This window comes from Schistocerca nitens, chromosome 2, assembly GCF_023898315.1.
Source record: "Schistocerca nitens isolate TAMUIC-IGC-003100 chromosome 2, iqSchNite1.1, whole genome shotgun sequence".
Classification (NCBI taxonomy): domain Eukaryota; kingdom Metazoa; phylum Arthropoda; class Insecta; order Orthoptera; family Acrididae; genus Schistocerca; species Schistocerca nitens.
Window position 1 is genome coordinate 1,026,207,580 of NC_064615.1, and position 23,685 is coordinate 1,026,231,264.

Sequence of the window (23,685 nt, forward strand, 5' to 3'; positions counted from 1 at the left end):
CAGCTAGGGTGTCCATTTAATTATTATTTCCCTCGCATTTGTCATAATAACTAAACAAATTTTTTGATAAAAGTTGTCACAGGCCTTTCGTAGAAAAAATTTAAATGATCATACTTCATCTGAATCAAAGCAGAGCCTCCGTTTTCGAGGAGTTGAAAATCAGATATAACGAAAATATCGATATCTCACGTCTAATACATGGACACCATCGATGTCGCTATGACGATTTATCGAAGTCGATATAACATTTTTTAGAAACTTTTGCCATCTCTGGACAGAAAACATTAAGGAACGCGTTTGTTGGCAGGCTACTGGCAGAGCTGCGATGCTGCGGCCCTTGCTCCTTCTGCCGCTGCTGCTGTCAGTGGTAAAGGACGCGGCGGGGCAGCAGTCTGCGGACGCCTGCCGCCCGACGTGCTCGGAGGTCCTTCCGCGGCTGCCAGAGGTGCGTAGGTGGTGCTCGGCCGTTTTCCGCGAGCCCTCCCCGGAAACGGTGCTGGAGTGTGGCGCGGCCTTCAGCGAGGAGCAGCCGCCGAGCGAGCGCGAAGCCAGACTGGTCGCGACGTCGCCCGACTACGAGGCCCTCTTGGGCCGCAACACCAGCTGGACCGTGTGCAACGCCGACCGCATTAACTACGGCATCCTCAGCCACGCGTACTTCGGCGCCGTCTGGGAGGCGTCTGCAAATCCCTGTCGGGAGCGGTACGCCGTGTGGCTCGTCACATACAATGCACCGCCCTGCTGGCACCACAACACGTCGGACAGTCTTAGCGACCGGACGATCAATCAAGAGACGGTAAGTATTCCCGGAAAGATCTCCGCGAAATAACCTTTGACAGGTAGGCCAGAGTAAAGTTCTATGTACTGACTTTGAAAGGTGGCTACACTGAGCCACAGCGACAGAGATCGCTAGAGAGCATTGTTCCGCCGCCTCCACGGGAGTGATTATTGAGATGTCGTAGTGGGCACTGCTTGCGGAGAGCTCGTAGTAGTCAGTTGGTGTTCAGATGTGCTAGTAGGGAGTGCTTGCTGAGATGTGATACTGAAAGGTTCTTGTTCAGATGTGGTAATAGCGAGGCGATGTGGAGATATATTGTAATTATGAGAGTGATTTTGGTCAATATATGAAGGTAACGAAACTTGATTTATTTTTCATTATTTCCATGTTTTAAATAATGTGTCATTACAGGTTCAGTCAACAAAGCATCTGGCTTGGGTTCTTGGATTAGAGTGTAATTGTGGTTCTCTTGAGTAATTATGGTATTTGTATTTTCTTTAATTAATTCAGTATAATGTTATTTAAAAATTGTTGTGTTGTTGAAGAAGAACCGTGCCAGATGCGTACGTTGAGTCACTCTCCCACACACAGAACAGTTACTCTTGTGCTTGTTGTTGCGTTGGTTTTATAGTTGCTGGGGGCTTAATTAATTAACTGTGTTAATGAAAATTTCCATTTCATTCTTTGTTATTGTTCTAAGCAGTCAGATTGCGTAATAATAATAGTCAGGGCCAACCGTTACGAGACTTCGTAATCGGACAGACAGCTACTAAAAAAAAAAAAAAAAAAAAAAAAAAAATTAAAATTATTTGCATTAATATTTTTATTAAGCCCCCATGCAACTTGGCAGAAAATCCTAAGAAATTTTGGTCTTATGTCAAAGCGGTAGGTGGATCAAAACAAAATGTCCAGACACTCTGTGACCAAAATGGTGCTGAAACAGAGGATGACAGACTAAAGGCCGAAATACTAAATGTCTTTTTCCAAAGCTGTTTCACAGAGGAAGACTGCACTGTAGTTCCTTCTCTAGATTGTCGCACAGATGACAAAATGGTAGATATCGAAATAGACGACAGAGGGATAGAGAAGCAATTAAAATCGCTCAAAAGAGGAAAGGCCGCTGGACCTGATGGGATGCCAGTTCGATTTTACACAGAGTACGCGAAGGAACTTGCCCCCCCCCCCCCCCCACCCTTCTTGCAGCGGTGTACCGTAGGTCTCTAGAAGAGCGGAGCGTTCCAAAGGATTGGAAAAGGGCACAGGTCATCCCCGTTTTCAAGAAGGGACGTCGAACAGATGTGCAGAACTATAGACCTATCTCTCTAACGTCGATTAGTTGTAGAATTTTGGAACACGTACTATGTTCGAGTATAATGACTTTTCTGGACACTAGAAATCTACTCTGTAGGAATCAGCATGGGTTTAGAAAAAGACGATCGTGTGAAACCCAGCTCGCGCTATTAGTCCACGAGACTCAGAGGGCCATAGACACGGGTTCCCAGGTAGACGCCGTGTTTCTTGACTTCCGCAAGGCGTTCGATACAGTTCCCCACTGTCGTTTAATGAACAAAGTAAGAGCATATGGACTATCAGACCGATTGTGTGATTGGATTGAAGAGTTCCTAGATAACAGAACGCAGCATGTCATTCTCAATGGAGAGAAGTCTTCCAAAGTAAGATTGATTTCAGGTGTGCCGCAGGGGAGTGTCGTAGGACCGTTTCTATTCACAATATACACAAATGACCTTGTGGGTGACATCGGAAGTTCACTGAGGCTTTTTGCGAATGATGCAGTGGTATATCGAGAGGTTGTAACAATGGAAAATTGTACTGAAATGCAGGAGGATCTACAGAGAATTGACGCATGGTGCAGGGAATGGCAATTGAATCTCAATGTAGACAAGTGTAATGTGCTGCGAATACATAGAAAGAAAGATCCCTTATCATTTAGCTACAATATAGCAGGTCAGCAACTGGAAGCAGTTAATTCCATAAATTATCTGGGAGTGCGCATTAGGAGTGATTTAAAATGGAATGATCATATAAAGTTGATCGTCGGTAAAGCAGATGCCAGACTGAGATTCATTGGAAGAATCCTAAGGAAATGCAGTCCTAAAACAAAGGAAGTACGCTTGTTCGCCCACTGCTTGGATATTGCTCACAGGTGTGGGATCAGTACCAGATAGGGTTGATAGAAGAGATAGAGAAGATCCAACGGAGAGCAGCGCGCTCCGTTACAGGATCATTTACTAATCGCGGAAGCGTTACGGAGATGATAGATAAACTCCAGTGGAAGACTCTGCAGGAGAGACGCTCAGTAGCTCGGTACGGGCTTTTGTTGAAATTTCGAGAACACACCTTCACCGAAGAGTCAAGCAGTAAATTGCTCCCTCCTACGTATATCTCGCGAAGAGACCATGAGGATAAAATCAGAGAGATTAGAGCCCACACAGAGGCATACCGACAATCCTTCTTTCCACGAACAATACGAGACTGGAATAGAAGGGAGAACCGATAGAGGTACTCAAGGTACCCTCCGCCACACACCGTCAGGTGACTTGCTGAATATGGATGTAGATGTAGATGTAGATTTTGGCTTGCGGGACTTCGTTGCGCCAGAATTTTTATTTTATTCGTTTTTTACATCCTTCTTCCTTTTTGAAGTAGCTGTCACGTCACCGCTCTTCTATATTTCTTTAAATACACTGAAGAGCCAAAGAAACTGGTACACTTGCGTAATATCGTGTATGACCCCCGAAACACGACGTGCCGTGGACTCGACTAATGTCTGAAGTAGTGCTGGAGGGAACTGACAGTCTACAACCCCAACATGAATTGTTTTTGTGATGTCACCGCCAGACACCACACTTGCTAGGTGGTAGCCTTTAAATCGGCCGCGGTCCGTTAGTATACGTCGGACCCGCGTGTCGCCACTATCAGTGATTGCAGACCGAGCGCCGCCACACGGCAGGTCTAGAGAGACTCCCTAGCACTCGCCCCAGTTGTACAGCCGCCTTTGTTAGCGATGGTTCACTGTCTACATACGTTCTCATTTGCAGAGACGACAGTTAGCCTAGCCTTCGGCTACGTCATTTGCTACGACCTAGCAAGGCGCCATATTCAGTTACTATACTGAACAGATAATATTGTGAATCATGTACCGTCAAGAGCGACGTTCATCATTAATGGATTAAAGTATCATACTAATTACGTCCGCTTTCTGAATTCTATTTCCTTGTCATGTTCCAGACCTCACGTCAGTATAGTCCTTCCCTCACGCCAGCCTGTGTGAGCTAAAACGCGTGCATTTCGGCCTCCTCTTGTAACACGGTGTTGGCTCTTCTGCCAACACAACAGTTTTGAACTTCACCATGCAGTTAGAGGGGTTTAGTAATAAGACTCAGCAGCAATAACTTGCCTATATGGAGATTTCAGTATCAGTTTCATCTCAGATAATTCTGATCGAGGGCATCTAGAATTAATTATGGTTCAAATGGCTCTGAGCACTATGCGACTTAACTTCTGAGGTCATCAGTCCCCTAGAACTTAAACCTAACTAACCTAAGGACATCACACACAGCCATGCCCGAGGCAGGATTCGAACCTGCGACCGGAGCGGTCGTTGGGCTCCAGACTGTAGCGCCTAGAACCGCACGGCCACTCCGGCCGGCCAATTAATTATGTCCAGGTTTGGTTTGACCCCACAGTAATAGAAGAACTTTTTGCAGCAGAAATCGATAATTTATTACCAACTCTTCATTTGACGAAACATATGGGAAACCCATACATCACTTCAAGAGAGATTCTCTGAGGTGACGTACGCAATACATGCTCTTTCCACTCCTGCTTTCGTTGGATTACTTTTTCCGTTAATGGCTGTACTCCAGTTCTTTCATCGTTTCTTCATTTCTTATTTCGTCTTATCATGCCCAGCCTGATCTAAGGAACGTCATTTCTGATGTTTCAAGTTGGCTTAGGTCTTTTGATCTTAGTGTCCAACTTTCTGCCCCGTATAGTATTGTCGATAGAGCCAGACTTTATAGAATTTCATATCGCTTTCTGTTCTCTTTCTACACTTTAATGTTATCGTGTCACATATATGTTGACATTTGTTAATTTTATTATTTATGTCTTTCACTTTTTTAAAAGTTATGCCTTATCGTAGGTACTAAACATTGGATGCCTGTTCTATTATTGTTTTACTGCTGATTACTTAGCCCTTACGGGTATTTTCAAAAAAGGCCATTATTTTTGTGTTTGTTGTCGATATCTTCAGATTACAATTCAGGCTTATACTGTCTAATCTATTTATCGCTATTTGTAATGTGTCCTCATTGTCCTGTATGACTTCCTGGTCGTCTGCAAAAAGCATCATATTTAGATAGTCTCGCGTCACCACTCTTATAGCCTGAGGTATTCCCTCCTTTGTCCGTTTCCTGACCAAGTCGTCGATGTATATGTTGAACAGTGTTGGTGACATAGTACAGCCTTGCCTTACTCCCTGGTTTATCTGTGTTTTTGTTGTCAGCTCTTGGCCAGTACCCATTCTTATTTTTGTGTCATCATATTTATCTTCAGACATTTTTTACTCATCATATTTGCCTTCGCACATTTTTTACTTTTATCATGGGCCTGGATAAACCTTTTCCCATTATTGACCAGAGGTTTTTCTTTGGATGCTGTTAATGGTCAACAAATGCTAGGAGAGTTTCCAAATTGAATTCTCGTCTTTTTTGAATAATTTTTACAGAGGCTAAACGTCGTCGGCACTGGATCTTCCGTTATCGAAGCCCGTTTGCCTTTGCCATTGAATCCGAGATGTTTCCAAGCCCTTCACTAATTATTTTGCTGTAGATTTTATAAATATCGTTCAGGAGATTGATTCTCTTGTAATTATTTGTGTTACTCCCGTCTCTGTTTTCAAATAGTGAAATAGTTTTAGCGATTCTCCATTCTTTTGATATTTCACCTTGCTATTGAGATGGAGCGTTCTGAATTCTGAAAAAGTTCAACCATATCTTAACAGATCTGAGTTAATTTCATATAATTCAGGAATGTTTTTACCTTTTGCCTGTTTTAATTATGTCAGATCTATTAGATATACCAGTTCCTCCGCATTTTCTTCCGGTGGGTCTTTTGCGTCCAGATTATATCATTATTTCTTGTAATGACTTACCAGTCTTCTGCAGGGATGATATTTATATTTACAGTATCTTCCTGCCTTTCAACTGCTTGATCAGTCTGTATGCTATTTTCTGTCTACCTTGACTGTCGCGTTCGGTTCTATTCATAAGTGTATCCCATGAACATCATTTCTGATTTTATTATATTTTTCTTTAGCTTCCTCAGTCGCTTCTACAAAAATTCCCTATGTGATTTTTTTCTTTCAGGTGGCTTCTTCTGTCTCTTCTTCCCAATTTTAACTCTCCTTTTTCAATTCGTTTTGGGTTTTTCACCTAGTACTTCTTTAGCGACCTTTAGTATGATATTTTAAATGTTTGATTACTGATATTTGTTTTATGGGCATCACTCTATCCCTTGGGCCACGGCCTTATGCGTACAAAACAAACAACAGTAATTATTCAAATACCGGCCGTGAAAATCCGCATTCAACGCGTTTCAATATTGTCCGTGCTTCAATTACATTATCACCTGACGGCATTTTGGATACGCTTAATTAACCTGGACTAATAAAGATACTACTTAAAGCACAAGTTTTTCGCTGCAATACTTATTTATTTACTTGTAATGATACAAGTTACATGACGAGCTCGTTTCGACATTTTGCCATGATCAAGTGTACCTGTATCTTTGAAGATGATATAATAGGTTTTTACGTGTATGTTAGTCTGTGTATACATATGGCACCTTATGATTACGTCTCAGCTGGTATGAGGTGGTCCATATGCCATCTTGAAGCGTAAATATCGGTTGACTTTTTGTTATGATATTACCACGTTATTTATATGTTTTCTTTTTATTAGCATGATCTTGTGAAGTTATTTTTGACAGCTTTTTTGACAGCTTCAGTTCCAGTGATGCCGTATGTTTACAATGGAATTTCTGTTTGCGGAAAGTTAGCGATTACGTTTTTTTTTTTTTGGAGATAGCATTTTGTGGTTTTTATGTAGATTATAAGTATTCTATTATTTTGCGTTTATCGCGATTTTGTTTTACAATGTACATAAAATTTTTGAGGTTTTTTATGTTTAAATACTGTTTGTTTGTTGATGATGTTTCCTGGGTATCTTTCTGTATGAGTGTAAATTTCTGTTTCATGCAAATTGTTCACTGTACGTTCTTTAGATACTTCGTTTTGAATTTTTAGGGTATTTTCAAGATATCCTGCTTCGCCCTTGAAACGCAAATAAAATGTCGGTAGGTTGCTTTCGCACGTCGTTGATAATCTGCGTTTACACTCACAAGCCAAAACATTATGATCACCTATCGCGACGTTGGACGCCGCCTTGTTGCTTTTCGGGCATGTGACGCGGTAAAAAAAGTATATAAGTGGGACAGACATGGATGGGGAATCACCCTAGCGAAGATATGAGCTGCAAAGATAAGCGACTTTGACAAAGGGCAGATTATTATTATGCAGAGCCTGTGAACGAGTGTCTCGAAAACAGTGAAGCTGGTCGAATATTGACGTGCTACATGTAGGAAAGAGGTAGAAAGACAATGAAACTACCACTAGATGGTCAATAATTGGACATTCATAACTCTTCACAAAACGTTGGAGAAGTATTGTGCTGTGGAAGACATTCTCCTACCCTTTCATAGGACCTGTGGTAGTAACCGAAGACACACAGGCAGATGCGAATCACGTGCAGCGTTTAATGCTTGGTGTCTTCCCAGACGGCGATGTCATCTTTCAGCAGTGCAAGTGTCCGTGCCTCGGTGCCACAACCGTGCAAGAGTGGCTTGAGGAGCATTATAGTGATGTCTCGGTGGGCAAGCTCGTCTGATGTAAATCCTATGGCACCCATCTGGGTCGCTGTCGGGCGCCATTACAGCGTACGCATATCAGCGGCCCGTTCTTTGCGCGAATTACCTGACCTGTGCGCCGACATCTAATGCCATATTCCTCCACAAACATAGACGGACAAACAAGCTACTAAGCAGGTCGCCATAATGTTTTGGTTCAGCAGTGTATGATATTAATGGTAATACACGTCGTTTGACTATTATAGATACAAGCATAAGGGGCACGAAGAGTACACTGAAACAAGAAAATAATCCCAATAAACATAAGTCCCGAAATCAATGGTTTTTCCGATACAACGTGTTACAACTGTGCGCATGGGTACCTTATAACAGGTTGAATGATAGTCCATGCAGTTTTGCGCGCTGCAGCCGGATGACGGAGATATCGTGCCACCATATTTCGGCTGACAATAATTCAATCATCTTCTGCTGAGTGTTATAGGCTGGAGGTTGCTGGTGCACGTTCCAAAGTTTATACAAGAAACTGGCGCTGAGACGTTTGCTTACAGGCAGCCGTTATGTGAGCGCCCTTTAAAGGTGAAGCTGTATGTAAGTCCTCTGTCGGAAAGCAGGTAGATGCCAAATTAATAAAATTTACTGTCTCTAGTCGTGTCATTAGGCATAAAATATTTTCTCTGTGAAGATACGAAAGAAGTCACCGATCCCATGCCTTCTCCCTTTGCAAGCCACCGTCACAATGGTGGGCACACTACAGAAGTGACATCAACTTATAACCAGAAGACTTTTGGTTTAAGTTCTGCTGAATCGAGTGCCCTCATTTCTGGATGTCTTAGCCAGTTGGAAAGTGGACGGGTCACTGGGCCATTCCGTTTACCGTAAGACCACATATACCGACCTGCATCTTCAGTCGTCTGCTGTCACCATTCTTCACAAACTATGGGCGTCCTCCGAACATTGGTGCACCAGGCACTTGTGTGTGACTCCCTGAAAAGGAGTTGGATCGTCTACAATCTGTGTTCAAAGTTAATGGGTACTATCCACATCAGATCAATATGGCTTTAAGGAATATTTAATCGAAATTAGGCAGAAGCCCATGGAAACATTAAGTTACAGTAATCCTCCGGTCACTTACAAGGATTTGCGCTCGTCTCGGTTCCGTAATGGACGACCTGACATTGCGGAAGGCTGGAACCTACAGAAAGTATAATTGCATACATCCTCAATTTTCTTTTCCGTTCTTCTGTACATTACTCTTTTCAGCAACTTGAATGCTTGAGCTATTAAATCGACTGTGCGATAGTTCTCACGCTTATCGACTCTTGCTGTTTTCATAATTGTGTGGAGCATGGATGATGTTTTTCCGAAAGTCTGATGGTAGGTATATCACCAGTCTTATAGATTCTACACATCAGTGTGAATAGTCTTTTTGTTGCCACTTCCCCCCAGTGATTTTAGAAATGGCGATGGATTGTTACCTATCCATTCTGCATTATTTGATCTGGAGCCTTCAGAAGCTCCTTTAACCTTTTAATGCCCAACAGCATTCACCATAGTACCAAAAACTATTATTTCACCATAACCTCTTATTATTGCCTCTTTTCATTATCTCATGAGCAAGTTTCTTTAAACATTTTCCAATCCAAATTTTAATGTGACATATTCATCATACTGGGAAACTGGCAGTAGAAAATACTGGATGGCAGCACATGCTGTTAAAATTTGAATTTAATTTCATTTATAGGTTGTAATTGCAAAATTTCCTTTATTCTCCTTTTTATGGAAAAGGCTGTGTTGGAAAATGAATATATTAATACCAGCTTACTTTTAAATGCATTTATTTACAAGTGACCTTATATACCTCAGTTCTGCACGGTCAGGTTGTTATATGCTATAAAACAGCAACGAATTCGTTAAAGAGTACATTATGCAAAATTGTTAATTTGTTTTCACAATAAAATAGAAAAACAACAGAAATTATTAGCCAACTCAATTTGCCACTTCTTATGTGTGAAATCTTCTGAAATAATTTCTGCCTTCATTGAACCACAAAAATACATCACATTTTTCAAACCCTCATACGGTACCATCTTGATACAGATCTTGTATCGCACTCTTGCTTCCTTCCATATAAGTCAATGATCATACTTATCCTTTGGGTAGTCTAAAACTGACAGAACTGTTGTGGCAGCCCTGCTCTTCCTTTTCGACATGTCATTTTTACTTGGGTGTCTTCGCTTTGTTTTTTCATTCCCCCCCATGAGCGCAGTGGAAAGTGTCATTCTTGAAGCATGCAGTCCTTACGGTATTTAAGCCAACTTTTGACTACCACAAATGTCTCGGGGAATCAACTGGGCATTGGCCAGAGAATCCCTTGCTCGTCCAACATTCGCTTTGACTTTCCCACGCGCCTATTTGTGGCTGAGAATGAGACCTATACTCATTCGAGATGCAACAACATCTCTTAAGCTACCGTTTTCTCTAATAAACTCCACAGCAGCATGGCACTTCCATACCATTGCTCTCAGAAGCAATCCCCCAATATACGTACGTCTCTTTTACAACTATCAGTCAAGATTACGGCATAGTTTCACCTTATGTAATGAGTCACCCACGATGCCACGTCTTAAGACAGTAACTCACAGCCTGGTCGAATGCTCCCTCTTTCTGTTCTCAATGCCAGGTATGGTATTCCGGTTACTGTGTCTTTAATATTGGTGGACGACATGTGAACAGTTAAAATGGTTCTTCATTTCCTCTGAGAAAGTTGTTTGCATTCTGACATTTTTTTTTGGTCATCAGTCTACTGACTGGTTTGATGCGGCCCGCCACGAATTCCTTTCCTGTGCTAACCTCTTCATCTCAGAGTAGCACTTGCAACCTACGTCCTCAATTATTTGCTTGACGTATTACAATCTCTGTTTTCCTCTACAGTTTTTGCCCTCTACAGCTCCCTTAGTACCATGGAAGTCATTCCCTCATGTCTTAGCAGATGTCCTATCATCCTGTCCCTTCTCCTTATCAGTGTTTTCCACATATTCCTTTCCTCTCCGATTCTGCGTAGAACCTCCTCATTCCTTACCTTATCAGTCCACCTAATTTTCAACATTCGTCTATAGCACCACATCTCAAATGCTTCGATTCTCTTCTGTTCCGGTTTTCCCACAGTCCATGTTTCACTACCATACAATGCTGTACTCCAGACGTACATCCTCAGAAATTTCTTCCTCAAATTAAGGCCGGTATTTGATATTAGTAGACTTCTCTTGGCCAGAAATGCCTTTTTTGCCATAGAGAGTCTGCCTTTGATGTTCTCCTTGCTCCGTCCGTCATTGGTTATTTTACTGCCTAGGTAGCAGAATTCCTTAACTTCACTGACTTCGTGACCATCAATCCTGAAGTTAAGTTTCTCGCTGTTCTCATTTCTACTACTTCTATTACCTTCGTCTTTCTCCGATTTACTCTCAAACCATACTGTGTACTCATTAGACTGTTCATTCCGTTCAGCAGATCATTTAATTCTTCTTCACTTTCACTCAGGATAGCAATGTCATCAGCGAATCGTATCATTGATATCCTTTCACCTTGTATTTTAATTCCACTCCTGAACCTTTCTTTTATTTCCATCATTGCTTCCTCGATGTACAGATTGAAGAGTAGGGGCGAAAGGCTACAGCCTTGTCTTACACCCTTCTTAATACGAGCACTTCGTTCTTGATCGTCCACTCTTATTGTTCCCTCTTGGTTGTTGTACATATTGTATATGACCCGTCTCTCCTTATAGCTTACCCCTACTTTTTTCAGAATCTCGAACAGCTTGCACCATTTTATATTGTCGAACGCTTTTTCCAGGTCGACAAATCCTATGAAAGTGTCTTGATTTTTCTTTAGCCTTGCTTCCATTATTAGCCGTAACGTCAGAATGGCCTCTCTCGTCCCTTTACTTTTCCTAAAGCCAAACTTTTCGTCACCTAGCGCATTCTCAATTTTCTTTTCCATTCTTCTCTATATTATTCTTGTAAGCAGCTTCGATGCATGAGCTGTTAAGCTGATTGTGCGATAATTCTCGCACTTGTCAGCTCTTGCCGTCTTCGGAATTGTGTGGATGATGCTTTTCCGAAAGTCAGATGGTATATCGCCAGACTCATATATTCTACACACCAACGTGAATAGTCGTTTTGTTGCCACTTCCCCCAATTATTTTAGAAATTCTGATGGAATGTTATCTATCCCTTCTGCCTTATTTGACTGTAAGTCCTCCAAAGCTCTTTTAAATTCCGATTCTAATACTGGATCCCCTATCTCTTCTAAATCGACTCCTGTTTCTTCTTCTATCACATCAGACAAATCTTCACCCTAATAGAGGCTTTCAATTATTCCTTTCCACCTATCTGCTCTTTCCTCTGCATTTAACAGTGGAATTCCCGTTGCACTCTTAATGTTACCACCGTTGCTTTTAATGTCACCAAAGGTTGTTTTGACTTTCCTGTATGCTGAGTCTGTCCTTCCGACAATCATATCTTTTTCGATGTCTTCACATTTATCCTGCAGCCATTTCGTCTTAGCTTCCCTGCACTTCCTATTTATTTCATTCCTCAGCGACTTGTATTTCTGTATTCCTGATTTTCCCGGAACATGTTTGTACTTCCTCCGTTCATCAATCAACTGAAGTATTTCTTCTGTTACCCATGGTTTCTTCGCAGCCACCTTCTTTGTACCTATGTTTTCCTTCCCAACTTCTGTGATGGCCCTTTTTAGAGATGTCCATTCCTCTTCAACTGTACTGCCTACTGCGCTATTCCTTATTGCTGTATCTATAGCGTTAGAGAATTTCAAACGTATCTCGTCATTCCTTAGTACTTCCGTATCCCACTTCTTTGCGTATTGATTCTTCCTGACTAATGTCTTGAACTTCAGCCTACTCTTCATCACTACTATACTGTGATCTGAGTCTATATCTGCTCCTGGGTACGCCTTACAATCCAGTATCTGATTTCGGAATCTCTGTCTGACCATGATGTAATCTAATTGAAATCTTCCCGTATCTCCCGGCCTTTTCCAGGTATACCTCCTCCTTTTGTGATTCTTGAACAGGGTATTCGCTATTACTAGCTGAAACTTGTTACAGAACTCAATTAGTCTTTCTCCTCTTTCATTGCTTGTCCCAAGCCCATATTCTCCTGTAACCTTTTCTGCTACTCCTTCCCTTACAACTGCATTCCAGTCGCCCATGACTATTAGATTTTCGTCCCCCTTTACATACTGCATTACCCTTTCAATATCCTCATACACTTTCTCTATCTGTTCATCTTCAGTTTGCGACGTCGGCATATATACCTGAACTATCGTTGTCGGTGTTGGTCTGCTGTCGATTCTGATTAGAACAACCCGGTCACTGAACTGTTCACAGTATCACACCCTCTGCCCTACCTTCCTATTCATAACGAATCCTACACCTGTTATACCATTTTATGCTGCTGTTGATATTACCCGATACTCATCTGACCAGAAATCCTTGTCTTCCTTCCACTTCACTTCACTGACCCCTACTAAATCTAGATTGAGCGTTTGCATTTCCCTTTTAAGATTTTCTAGTTTCCCTACCACGTTCAAGCTTCTGACATTCCACGCCCCGACTCGTAGAACGTTATCCTTTCGTTGATTATTCAATCTTTTTCTCATGGTAACCTCCCCCTTGGCAGTCCCCTCCCGGAGATCCGAATGGGGGACTATTCCGGAATCTTTTGCCAATGGTGAGATCATCATGACACTTCTTCCATTACAGGCCACGTGTCCTGTGGATACACGTTACGTGTCTTTAATGCAGTGGTTTCCATTGCCTTCTGCATCCTCATGTCGTTGATCATTGCTGATTCTTCCGCCTTTAGGGGCAATTTCCCACCCCTAGGACCTCTATCGGCTTCTCCGCCCTCTTTGACAAGGCCGTTGGCAGAATGAGGCTGACTTCTTATGCCGGAAGTCTTCGACTGCCAATGCTGATTATTTATCAAAATTTAGGCAGTGGCGGGGATCGAACCCGGGACCGAAGACGTTTTGATTATGAATCAAAGACGCTACCCCTAGACATACGTCGTTTTAAACTGCTTTCTGGCCAGGGACAGGGGTTTGGGGTTGATTTGTCTCCTGACACATACTAGGTCTGGGGATTCCTCCGCCCCCCCCCCCCCCCCCACACACACACACACATCTTCTCTCTCTCTCTCTCCATTTATATTACTTTTAGATGCGGTAATCCCTTTTTTGTGCTGCACCCTATTTTACTTCTGATGAAGGCAAGACTTTAAGGGTTCCTTAAGCGTGACGTAAGCTTATAACATAAGATAAGAACAATTGGATAGGTTTTGATGCGTACTACCTTTAGCACTTTGATTATAAAGGGGATAGGTTTTGATGCGTACTACCTATAGCACTTTGATTAGAAAGGATCGAGGGGGAGGGGGGGGTGAGACGGTTATGGGACGGGCGCCCCTCCATCCGCTCCGACTGTCCAGTGCCTTGGAATGTAACGATTTAATTCATGATATCCAGAGATGATGATGCTACAGGGCAAGTTAGTTTATTTGGATAGATGCCTATGGAGCTAGAAGATGGCATAATGAAATGCCGAAACTGGTAGCCTTCACAATAAAATAAAATAATATCTTAAAGTACACGGCTGTTGGTGAATTTTATTGACATTGACAATTACTTAACCAACCGATGTCTCCTGGCCATGATTGAACAACATACATTATTTTACGGTTGACGGTCCTACTGGTGTTCATTACGTTATTAGTCTTCTCTCTTCTACTACTACGAATCTCTGTTGGAAGGTATTGTGCTGTTACTTAGTCTTGAATTGGCTTGTCTAGGCAGGAGAGGAGGCAGGGTGCAGATCAAATTTGGGTGAGGTGGCTCTCTTCCGAAGATGAGCCCTGGAGAAGTTCTCGTCTCTTCTCTGACCTGCATGCCAGCTCGACCTACGTACTTTTACCTCTAAATCATTTTTCTTTTCTGGAACTATATTGCTTTCAGTACCTCGATGTTACCACTCCTACATACTATCATATTTCCATTTTCTGGATGATGTCATTAGCTGCAGAAGGACTATCTCCTGAACGCTGTTTAGTCCCCCAGCTAACCAACCAACCGAATTCCCACTCAACACTCCTTCCGTTCCGACTGTTTGTGTAATTCCGAATGGCAATACGTCAGAAGAGTTAAGCAACACATTACTGATAGGTAACGACCTAGTTCCGTACATCTGATGGTTGTCACGTTAGAAGCTGTATGTCACACAGAGTTACAGACCAAACCAGATCATAAAATATCCTCAGAATTTACTTTCTTCGGAATGCAGCCAGAGTGTTATTCTTCGTGTTCGTAATTTGATAGAGATGACAAAATTCTTGGATCCTAACAAACTTGATATCTGACCGTAAACACATATGTGGTACCTGTATTGTTCACAGAACACAAAATTTCGAACACGCTGGCTCTATTCTCGTCGTGAAGAAACCTTTCTAATACTGTCTCCAAGCCGGCCGCGGTGGTCTAGCGGTTCTGGCGCTGCAGTCCGGAACCGCGGGACTGCTACGGTCGCAGGTTCGAATCCTGCCTCGGGCATGGGTGTGTGTGATGTCTTTAGGTTAGTTAGGTTTAAGTAGTTCTAAGTTCTAGGGGACTTATGACCTAAGATGTTGAGTCCCATAGTGCTCAGAGCCATTTGAACCATTTTTGAACTGTCTCCAATAAACTTCTGTCTTTTCTTGCTGTGCAGGCTATGTCGTTGAAGGAGAATCGCACATATCAATGTAGACACTGCAGCTTCACCAGCCACACCGAGTCAGACTTCTTAGGAGAAAAGTAAGTACTCTTTTTATAAATTAAGACTGTAGCTGAACGATAAAGTTATTAGCAAATCTTACATAATTTTCAAAGGTCTTATGTCTGCTATTTATTTTTCATTATTCTTCATTCTTTTTCCTTTTGTCATTGCAGTTACACATACGTAATAGCAAATGACGAAATCCCCACGCTGTTCCGCTACTTGTCTTGCAATGAAAATAGTCGTCAACCCTACCCAACACTAAGAGTCGTGGACAGCTCTACGTTTACATGCGAAGGCTGTCGTCGGTGGATTGATTTTGCCGAAGAAAACCCTTACGAGTTCAGAGGTTGCAAGACAGAAACAGAAGATGCATCTACAAAGACAGCTGTAGGTGAGTATTAAAACATTTCCTGAAAAACTGATCTTCCATTGAATAGACTAAGTCCGTACGTTCCTTCTACAGTTGACAGTAGCAGTGGTTAGCCTTGAGTGCTCAAAGCATGGAGGTAGCTTGCACAGTTATTAATAAATTTGACTCGATCAGGGGCTAGCGGAGCTCAAATTCCCATCCGACACTCCACACTTAAGTTTGACGTGGTTTCGCTACAGCGCTTCAAACAAATGCTGAGATCACAGTTGCTCGCCATCCTCAGCCAACGAGAAGAGGCCTGTCACAAATGACTGGAATATCGACAAGACGTTATATCCTTCCTACTCAAAGCATTGAGATAGATGTGTATGATAAAGTCATCTTGTTTCAACACGTGTATTAATGCCATTATGTATAGCGCTGTCTCTCCACAAACACTGGGTATTTGTAATTAAAGTGAAGCTACTCACAGAGTTCCAGTGTGGGCAGCGGAATTTTGTAGAAATGCTAATACGTTAATGCGGAACAGATTTATACCGGAGAAAAATTAGTTCCAGTTTTGGCCATCAGGTGCAAATGTGACGCTTTACACTGTTTGTATGATGGTATTATATCCACACTGTCATTTAACAAGCCGTAACGTGAGTTACGAGAAGAGAGGCGGTTTGCTGTAAGTTCAAAAATGGCTCTGAGCACCATGGGACTCGACTTCTGAGGTCATCAGTCCGCTAGAACTTAGAACTACTTAAACCTAACTATCCTAAGGACAACACACACATCCATGCCCCACGCAGGATTCGAACCTGCGACCGTAGTGGTCGCGCGGTTCCAGACTGAAGCGCCTAGAACCACTCGGGCACTCCGGCCGGCCATAGGTTTTCAGTTCCGAAATCACATGTTGATGATGTTTCGTTGAATGGTTCGCACGCTGACACATGTTGATCGTCCAGCATTGAAATCTGCAGCAATTTGTGGATGGATTGCACTTCTGTCACGTTGAACGATTCTATTCAGTCGTCGTTGGTCCAGTTCCTGCAGGATCCTTCTCCGGCCGCAGTGATGTCGGAGATTTGATGTTTTACTGGATTCCTGATATTCACGGTACACTCGTGAAATGGTCATAAGGGAAAATCCCCATTTCATTGCTACCTCGGAAATGCTGTGTCCCATTGCTCGTGAGCCGACTATAGCACCACGTTCAAACTCACTTAAATCTTGATACCCTGCCATTGTAGTAGCAGTAACCGATCTAACAACTGTGTCAGACGCATGTCTTACATAGGCGTTGCCGATCGCAGCGCTGTAGTCTGCCTGTTCACATATCTATGTATTTGAATAAATATGCCAGTTTCTTTGCCGCTTCAGTGTGTATGCATTTTACTCTAGTTAGTTCACACAGCATGTCGGTTTCGGCTTACATATCCAGCCATAAGTAAAGCTGCTTATTCACATTCAAAAAAATAAGTACACTCGACAAAGCGTCGATCCGACCTCGGCAAACAGAAGTAAGATCCACCGCTGAACACGATAGAACGCCACTCATTGTCGCAGTTGACTGCAGTTCAAATACATGCAAGTCAGTGTTCCCTGTGGTAGGAAGTCAGCAGAAAATGACGCATGCCAACTCCGGGTTTCAAACCAGCTTCCAATAATCTGTTCGTTTCGGGTCGTGGTGGAACTACGGCTGTAACCTGTGCCCGGATTCCATCTGTCACCGTCCGTCTGTTCGTCAAAGTCAGTCGAATATTTCTACGAACTTACTGTGACGCGGTTCTCCTGTACGAACCCATGCCTAGTCATCCTGACATTCCGTTGTCCTGAGTTCATCTCGTCACCACTCGTTGAGCATCATTGCTCTACAGCCACCTGTTTGTGAAATCTGTTGATATGACGCTCACATCACACTCACACCCGCGGTTGGACCTTTCTCATAAAATCCGAAAACTCACGTTGACATGTAGCATGTGCACGTTCCTTTCGGCATGCTGTGTTGCGATCTCCAATTCGCTGAAAAACACGCTGTAGGTGTTTACCTTTCTGTTCTACAGTTTATATACTGGTACATGGGAAAGATCCCATTATACACCCATGACAATTAAACATTTATTAGTGGAAATGGGGAGAATAAGCGATAAATGACAACGTATCTCATAAAAGAAGTTATTATTATTCTACGATCGTAATACAACATTCCGGTTTTAAATACAAGTTTCGGGCGTCTGCGACCATCTTCACGTCTGTAAGACCTTAACCATGCAAAGTAAACTGTCAAACGACACACCTCATATCAGCCAACTTCTTCATTGTGCAAAGCAGTTGTGTGTCATCTACTTCAATTTCGCGTTATCTACTGTGACTTGCGTGTGATCTGTATGTTATGGCAACCTCCTTCTTATCCCATGAACTACTCAACTACTGCTGACAACTGCCTCGTCAGGGACCGCGCCAGAAGTTCTATTGTCGTCACACGCCGATTCAAATAGCTCTTACAGTACGGTTCGTGTAAAATTGCGTGCCACGTGCGCAGAAACGCATTCTCGTCCTACACGCCGGGAGAGTCGATCCCTTCGTTCTGAAGAGGCAGTTGACTGCCATCTGCTGACTTGCGTACTTCGAGCATTCTCATTGCCGACTCTTTATCATGTAGCATGGCACAGCGTTCTCCACGCGCCGTGGTTCCATGAATTTAGGTATGTGTGCTACTGTGAAATGTCGCTAAATTTATGTCGGAAGAGGCAAACGAGGAAGCTAAAAGCTCCTTAAAAACTTTGCATGAGAGAACTGCAAGAAGCGCCAGCTATTCCAGTCGCACAACAGAGTGGTTGAGTAGAGGGAAAACATACCTACAAGTACTTCTCATTTTCAGGGGGCTGTCACATCATTTCCGACTCACACAAGTTGTTTACTTTACATTTTGACGTTGTAAGCTTTGCCACATCTTTTAAACCTTTCCAGTTTTATGTGGTTTCTTCCTGTTAACGTGTAGTCGAAATTGATTCACTTTGATTAATCCTTCGTTTATGCGACTTTTTCTTTTTACTGTAGTGAGAAACTAATAACTTTGAACGTCGATATTTGCTGAATTATTGGCCTTATTGACAAAGCAGATGATAGAACCTTTGTAAAACTAGTTCAAATAGCTATGAGCACTATGGAACTTAAAATCTGAGGTCATCAGTTCCATAGAACTTAGGACTACTTAAACCAAACTAACCTAAGGACATCACACATATCCATGCCCGAGGCAGAATTCGAACCTGCGATCGTAGCGGTCGCGCGGTTCCAGACTGAAGCGCCTAGAACCGCTCGGCCACAGCAGCCGGCTAGATCCTTTGCAGAATCGTCAGCAGTAGACAAAAAGTTATGCGATACATGCGTCGTGCGCAGGCATACCTGGTCGAACTGCACCTTCCATACCGCTCTACTGCCGTGCGCAATAGAGATCACCCACCACTACCACTGTCCGTCTCCTACCGTGCCCTCTCTGCAGCTACGGGCGAAGTTAGCTTTCTGAATATCTCCTTGTCGAAACCACCTTGAAATTTTTTATACACGAAGAATACAACAAAAGAAATACACTGTCAAAATTTTAGCTGTTGAGAAGCACTGCAAGATTTTTTTACAAAATGTTCAGCATTTCCAAACTCTTAGCCCCCAGGCAGTTGGAGATGTGTCCCCCCTACTGGAGCCGTATCAGACGGCGCATGCGTGACATGGTAGGCGTATATCATTGGTTCGCGGCGCCTCCGTTAACAAGGAATTGGCGCGGTCGTAGTTTGTAAAGCGATTTTCAGTTTCCGGTGTTACATTCTCTGAAATAATTGTTCGCAGTTACTATTCGTTAGAATGTGTACATCATTTAATATCCTTTGTAGTTACCAGTTGTTTTTGCGGTATTGTAAATGTTTAGCAGTAGAGATACAACTTAATTAATAACCATTGTGATTCCTTCATTTGTACCTGTTAACAGCATCCCTTATTGTGCAAGTTCCAGAGTGTCACAGTAATTATGGAATCCAGGTAACGTTCTCAATCTTGCAAAGAAGAAATCACCGGCTTCTCCTGAAGACTCGCGTATGTGTTGTCTGTTAATTTCTTGGACATTCAATCAAAAGATGTCAAAATTTCGTTAGACACTGTGGAAACAGTAGAAAAAATGGAAATAATACTGACAATTTCGTCAGCTGTGACTCAAACGATGATTTTTGTATCAATAAGAGTCTAGAACAAGAATACCTCCCTAGCCCAAGGAAAATATGTACAGTAATAGCTTTCAGTGACAAATAAAACGCTGTGAATTTTTGGTTGATCGAAGAAGGGAGAAAACACTTGACCAATGTCCAAACCTGGTTTTGTTTTCCAAAGTCTGAACGTAAATTCCGTAAATGGAAGAAACACACGAAGTAAGAAACGCGTGCCGGAATGAAATTGGCAGATTTATGAAAGAAAAACTATTCCAAAAATTTAGAACTGCTCGTGAGAGCAGATCTACTGGGGGAGATCTACGAAACTGGGCCCTCCGGATCGGAAATGAGATTGACATTACTGATTTCCAGATTCCTTCGAGCTGTTTCAGCAAATTGAAGATATATTACGGAATAGGAAGTCGCGAAATTACGATATTTACTTCAAGTAAACATGTAGTAGAAATCATCAATAAGCAATGCTATAGAGATATTTTTAGCTGTCGTGAAAGCGGAGCTTGCTGTTATCACCGCAACTGCTGTGTTTGACAACAATCAGCAAAATTTCAGGACAAACAGAAAAAAAAGAAAAAAAGAGTCGCTTCTGCAGTCGATGAATGCTGTGACACGCTCATGTACAATAATGCCAGCGATGAGTGTATCGACATCTACATCACACCACCAAAGCCACCTAATGGTGTGTGGTGGAGGGTACTTTCGGTACCATTATCTGATCCCTCCAACCCTGTTCCACTCGCCTCTGTTTTGGCTCTAATTTCTCGAGTTTTCTACTCGTGGTCAATACGCGAGATGTATGGGGGGGGGGGGGGGAGGGGGGGGGACAGTAATATGTTGTCTTAATCCTCCTGAAAAGTGCTGTCCCGAAATTTCAATAGCAGACCTCTCCATGATACACAACGCCTCTCTTGTAACGTCTACCTGTGGAGTTTGTTTAGCATCTCCGTAACGCTCTCTCGCCAGCTAAACGATCCCGTGACGAAACGCGCCTCTTTTCTCCTTTATCAGTCCCAAGTGATAGGGACTCCGGATATACGGGTATGAACAATAGTCAATAATCGGGCGAACAAGCGCCTTATAGGCCACTTCTTTCGTGGATGAGTTACATTTCCTTAAGATTCTTTCGATGAATCTGAGTTTGATATCTGCTTTTCCCACTATCTGTTTTATGTGGTCATTCCACTTAAGGTCGCTCTGGATAGTTACGCCTAGATATTTTACGACAGACACTATCTCCAGCTGCTTGTCTTCGATAGTGTAGCTGTACAGTAGTGGATTTCTTTTTCTATGTATGCGCAATATGTTATATTTATTTACGCTCAGTGTCAACTGCTAAAGTCTGCACCATTCATCAGTTCTCTGCAGGTCGTTCTGCAAATTCTTACTATCTTCTGACGTTGCTACTTTGGTATAGCCAACTGCATCATCTGCGAATAGCCTTAAAGAGCATCCGACACTTTCTACTAGATCATTTATAGCCGGCCGGGGTGGCCGAGCGGTTCTAGGCTCTACAGTCTGGGACCGCGCCAACACTACGGTCGCAGGTTCGAATCCTGCCTCGGACATGGATGTGTCTGATGTCCTTAGGTTAGTTAGGTTTAAGTAGTTCTAAGTTCTAGAGGACTGATGACCTCAGAAGTTAAGTCCCATAGTGCTCAGAGCCATTTGAACCATTTTGATCATATATATATATATATATATATATATATATATATATATATATATATATATATATATATATATATTGTAAACAGCAACGATCCTATCACACTTCCCTGTGGTCCTCCGGATATTATCTTTACATCTGTCGATGTAGTTCCGTTAAGAGCGACGTGTGAGTTCTATGTGCAAGAAATTCTTGAATCCAATCGCAGGTCTGCTCCAATACTGCGTAATTTCGTATTTTTTCATTAAACGGCAATGCGGGACGGTGTCAAATGCCTTACTGAAATCAAGGAACACGGCAGCAGCCTGAGCACCGTTGTCCACTACGTTGTGTATCTCATGGAGGAACAGAGCGAACTGAGTTTCGCAGGATCTCTGTTTGCGGAAACCATATTGATTTTTATAGAGGAGATGTTCATTTTCCAGGAACGTCGTAATTCTTGAGCATGAAACGTGTTCCGGAATTCTACAACAGATTGACGTCATCGATACTGGTCTATAATTGTGTGGATCTTTCGTATGGTCTTTCTTAAGAACGGGAATGACCTGCGCTCTTTTCCAGTCGTTAGGTACCTTTCGTTGCTCAAGCGATCTACCTTAAATTACTGCTAGAAGGGGAGCAAGTTCGTTCGCATAATCTTTATAGAATCTTATAGGTATCTCATCTGGTCCTGGAGCCTTTCCACTACTAACCGATTGTCGCTGCTTTCCAGTTCCGCGATCGGTTATCTCAAATTGTGCCATTTCGGTGTTCGTTCGGCGATTGAAAGGAGGAACAATGTTACGATCTTCCGCGGTGAAACAACTTCAGAAGACCGAATTCAGTATTTCAGCCTTCTCTCTGTTATCTTCCGTTTCAGTGCCATTGTGGTCGCTGAGAGAATGAATAGATGATTTTGACCCAGTTACTGATTTTACATACGACCAAAATCTCTTAGAGCTTTTACTCAGGTCGGTTGACAACGTCTTACTTTCTAAACCATTGAACGCTTTTCTCATGGCTCTCCTTATGCTCATTTTCGCTTCCTTCAGCGTTTGTTAGTCAGCTAGAGTTTTACTTCTCTTGAATCTGAGATGATGTGCTCTTTGTTTAAGCAGGGCTTTCCGCTATTAAACCATGGTGATATCTTTTCCATCCCTTAAAACCTTACCCGGAACATACTTGTCTAGGACATATTGAAAGATGCCTTGGAATTTCTTCCATTTTTTCTCCACATCTTCGTCCTCACCGCCGAATATTTGATGCTGACCGCTGAGATATTCTGAAATTTGTATCCTGTCACCCTTGCTGAGCAAATATATCTTCCTACCTCAACCGCCTCCTCGTCCCCACCTGAAACACCCTCGTTGGACCGTTGCGGTCTATAATATCAGTTTTCGCGAATAAGGCTACAGCAATCCCAGAAATATCGGCTACTGCAATGAAATACTTCAGAAGAGGGCGAACAAGCGTAGCGCAAGCAGTCTGGTTAGCAGATCTGTTGCATTTTCTAAGTGATCGGCCAATAACTCTCAGACTTTCGTTTGCTTTGCCGTCAACATTACGTAGGTAATTTTAAGATGTTTGTCATTGTAATCCCCAAGTCTGTAGTTGAATTGACAGCCTTTATATTTGTGTGATGTATCGTGTAACCGTAACTTAGCGGATTCCTTTCAGTACCTATGGGTTGGCTTCACACTTTTCATTATATCGAATCTATTTCCACTTTTTTTACCATACAGATATACTGTCTAAATTATTTTGCGATTCGTTTTGATCATAAGATGACTTAACAAGACGATAACGGACAGCATTATCTGCAGCCAGTCTAAGAGGGCTACTCAGATTGCCTCCTAAATCGTTTACATAGAATAGGAACAGCAGAGGGCCTATAGGCGCGCGGAATGGCCCTGT

At 42.5% G+C, this 23,685-nt stretch overlaps 2 protein-coding genes across 2 annotated transcripts in view; both read left to right on the top strand.

Annotated features, from left to right (window-relative positions):
• LOC126237373 (uncharacterized) overlaps positions 1–23,685 on the top strand; it is a 786,945-nt gene that overhangs the window by 544,147 nt on the left and 219,113 nt on the right. The window lies entirely within an intron of this gene.
• Positions 1–23,685, top strand: part of LOC126237374 (uncharacterized) — a 274,642-nt gene that overhangs the window by 30,666 nt on the left and 220,291 nt on the right. The window contains exons 2-4 of the mRNA XM_049947459.1: positions 308–796; positions 15,504–15,589; positions 15,725–15,945. Of these exons, the coding sequence (XP_049803416.1) occupies positions 326–796; positions 15,504–15,589; positions 15,725–15,945 (778 nt within the window). The 5' untranslated portion in view covers positions 308–325. The remainder of the gene's footprint in view (positions 1–307; positions 797–15,503; positions 15,590–15,724; positions 15,946–23,685) is intronic.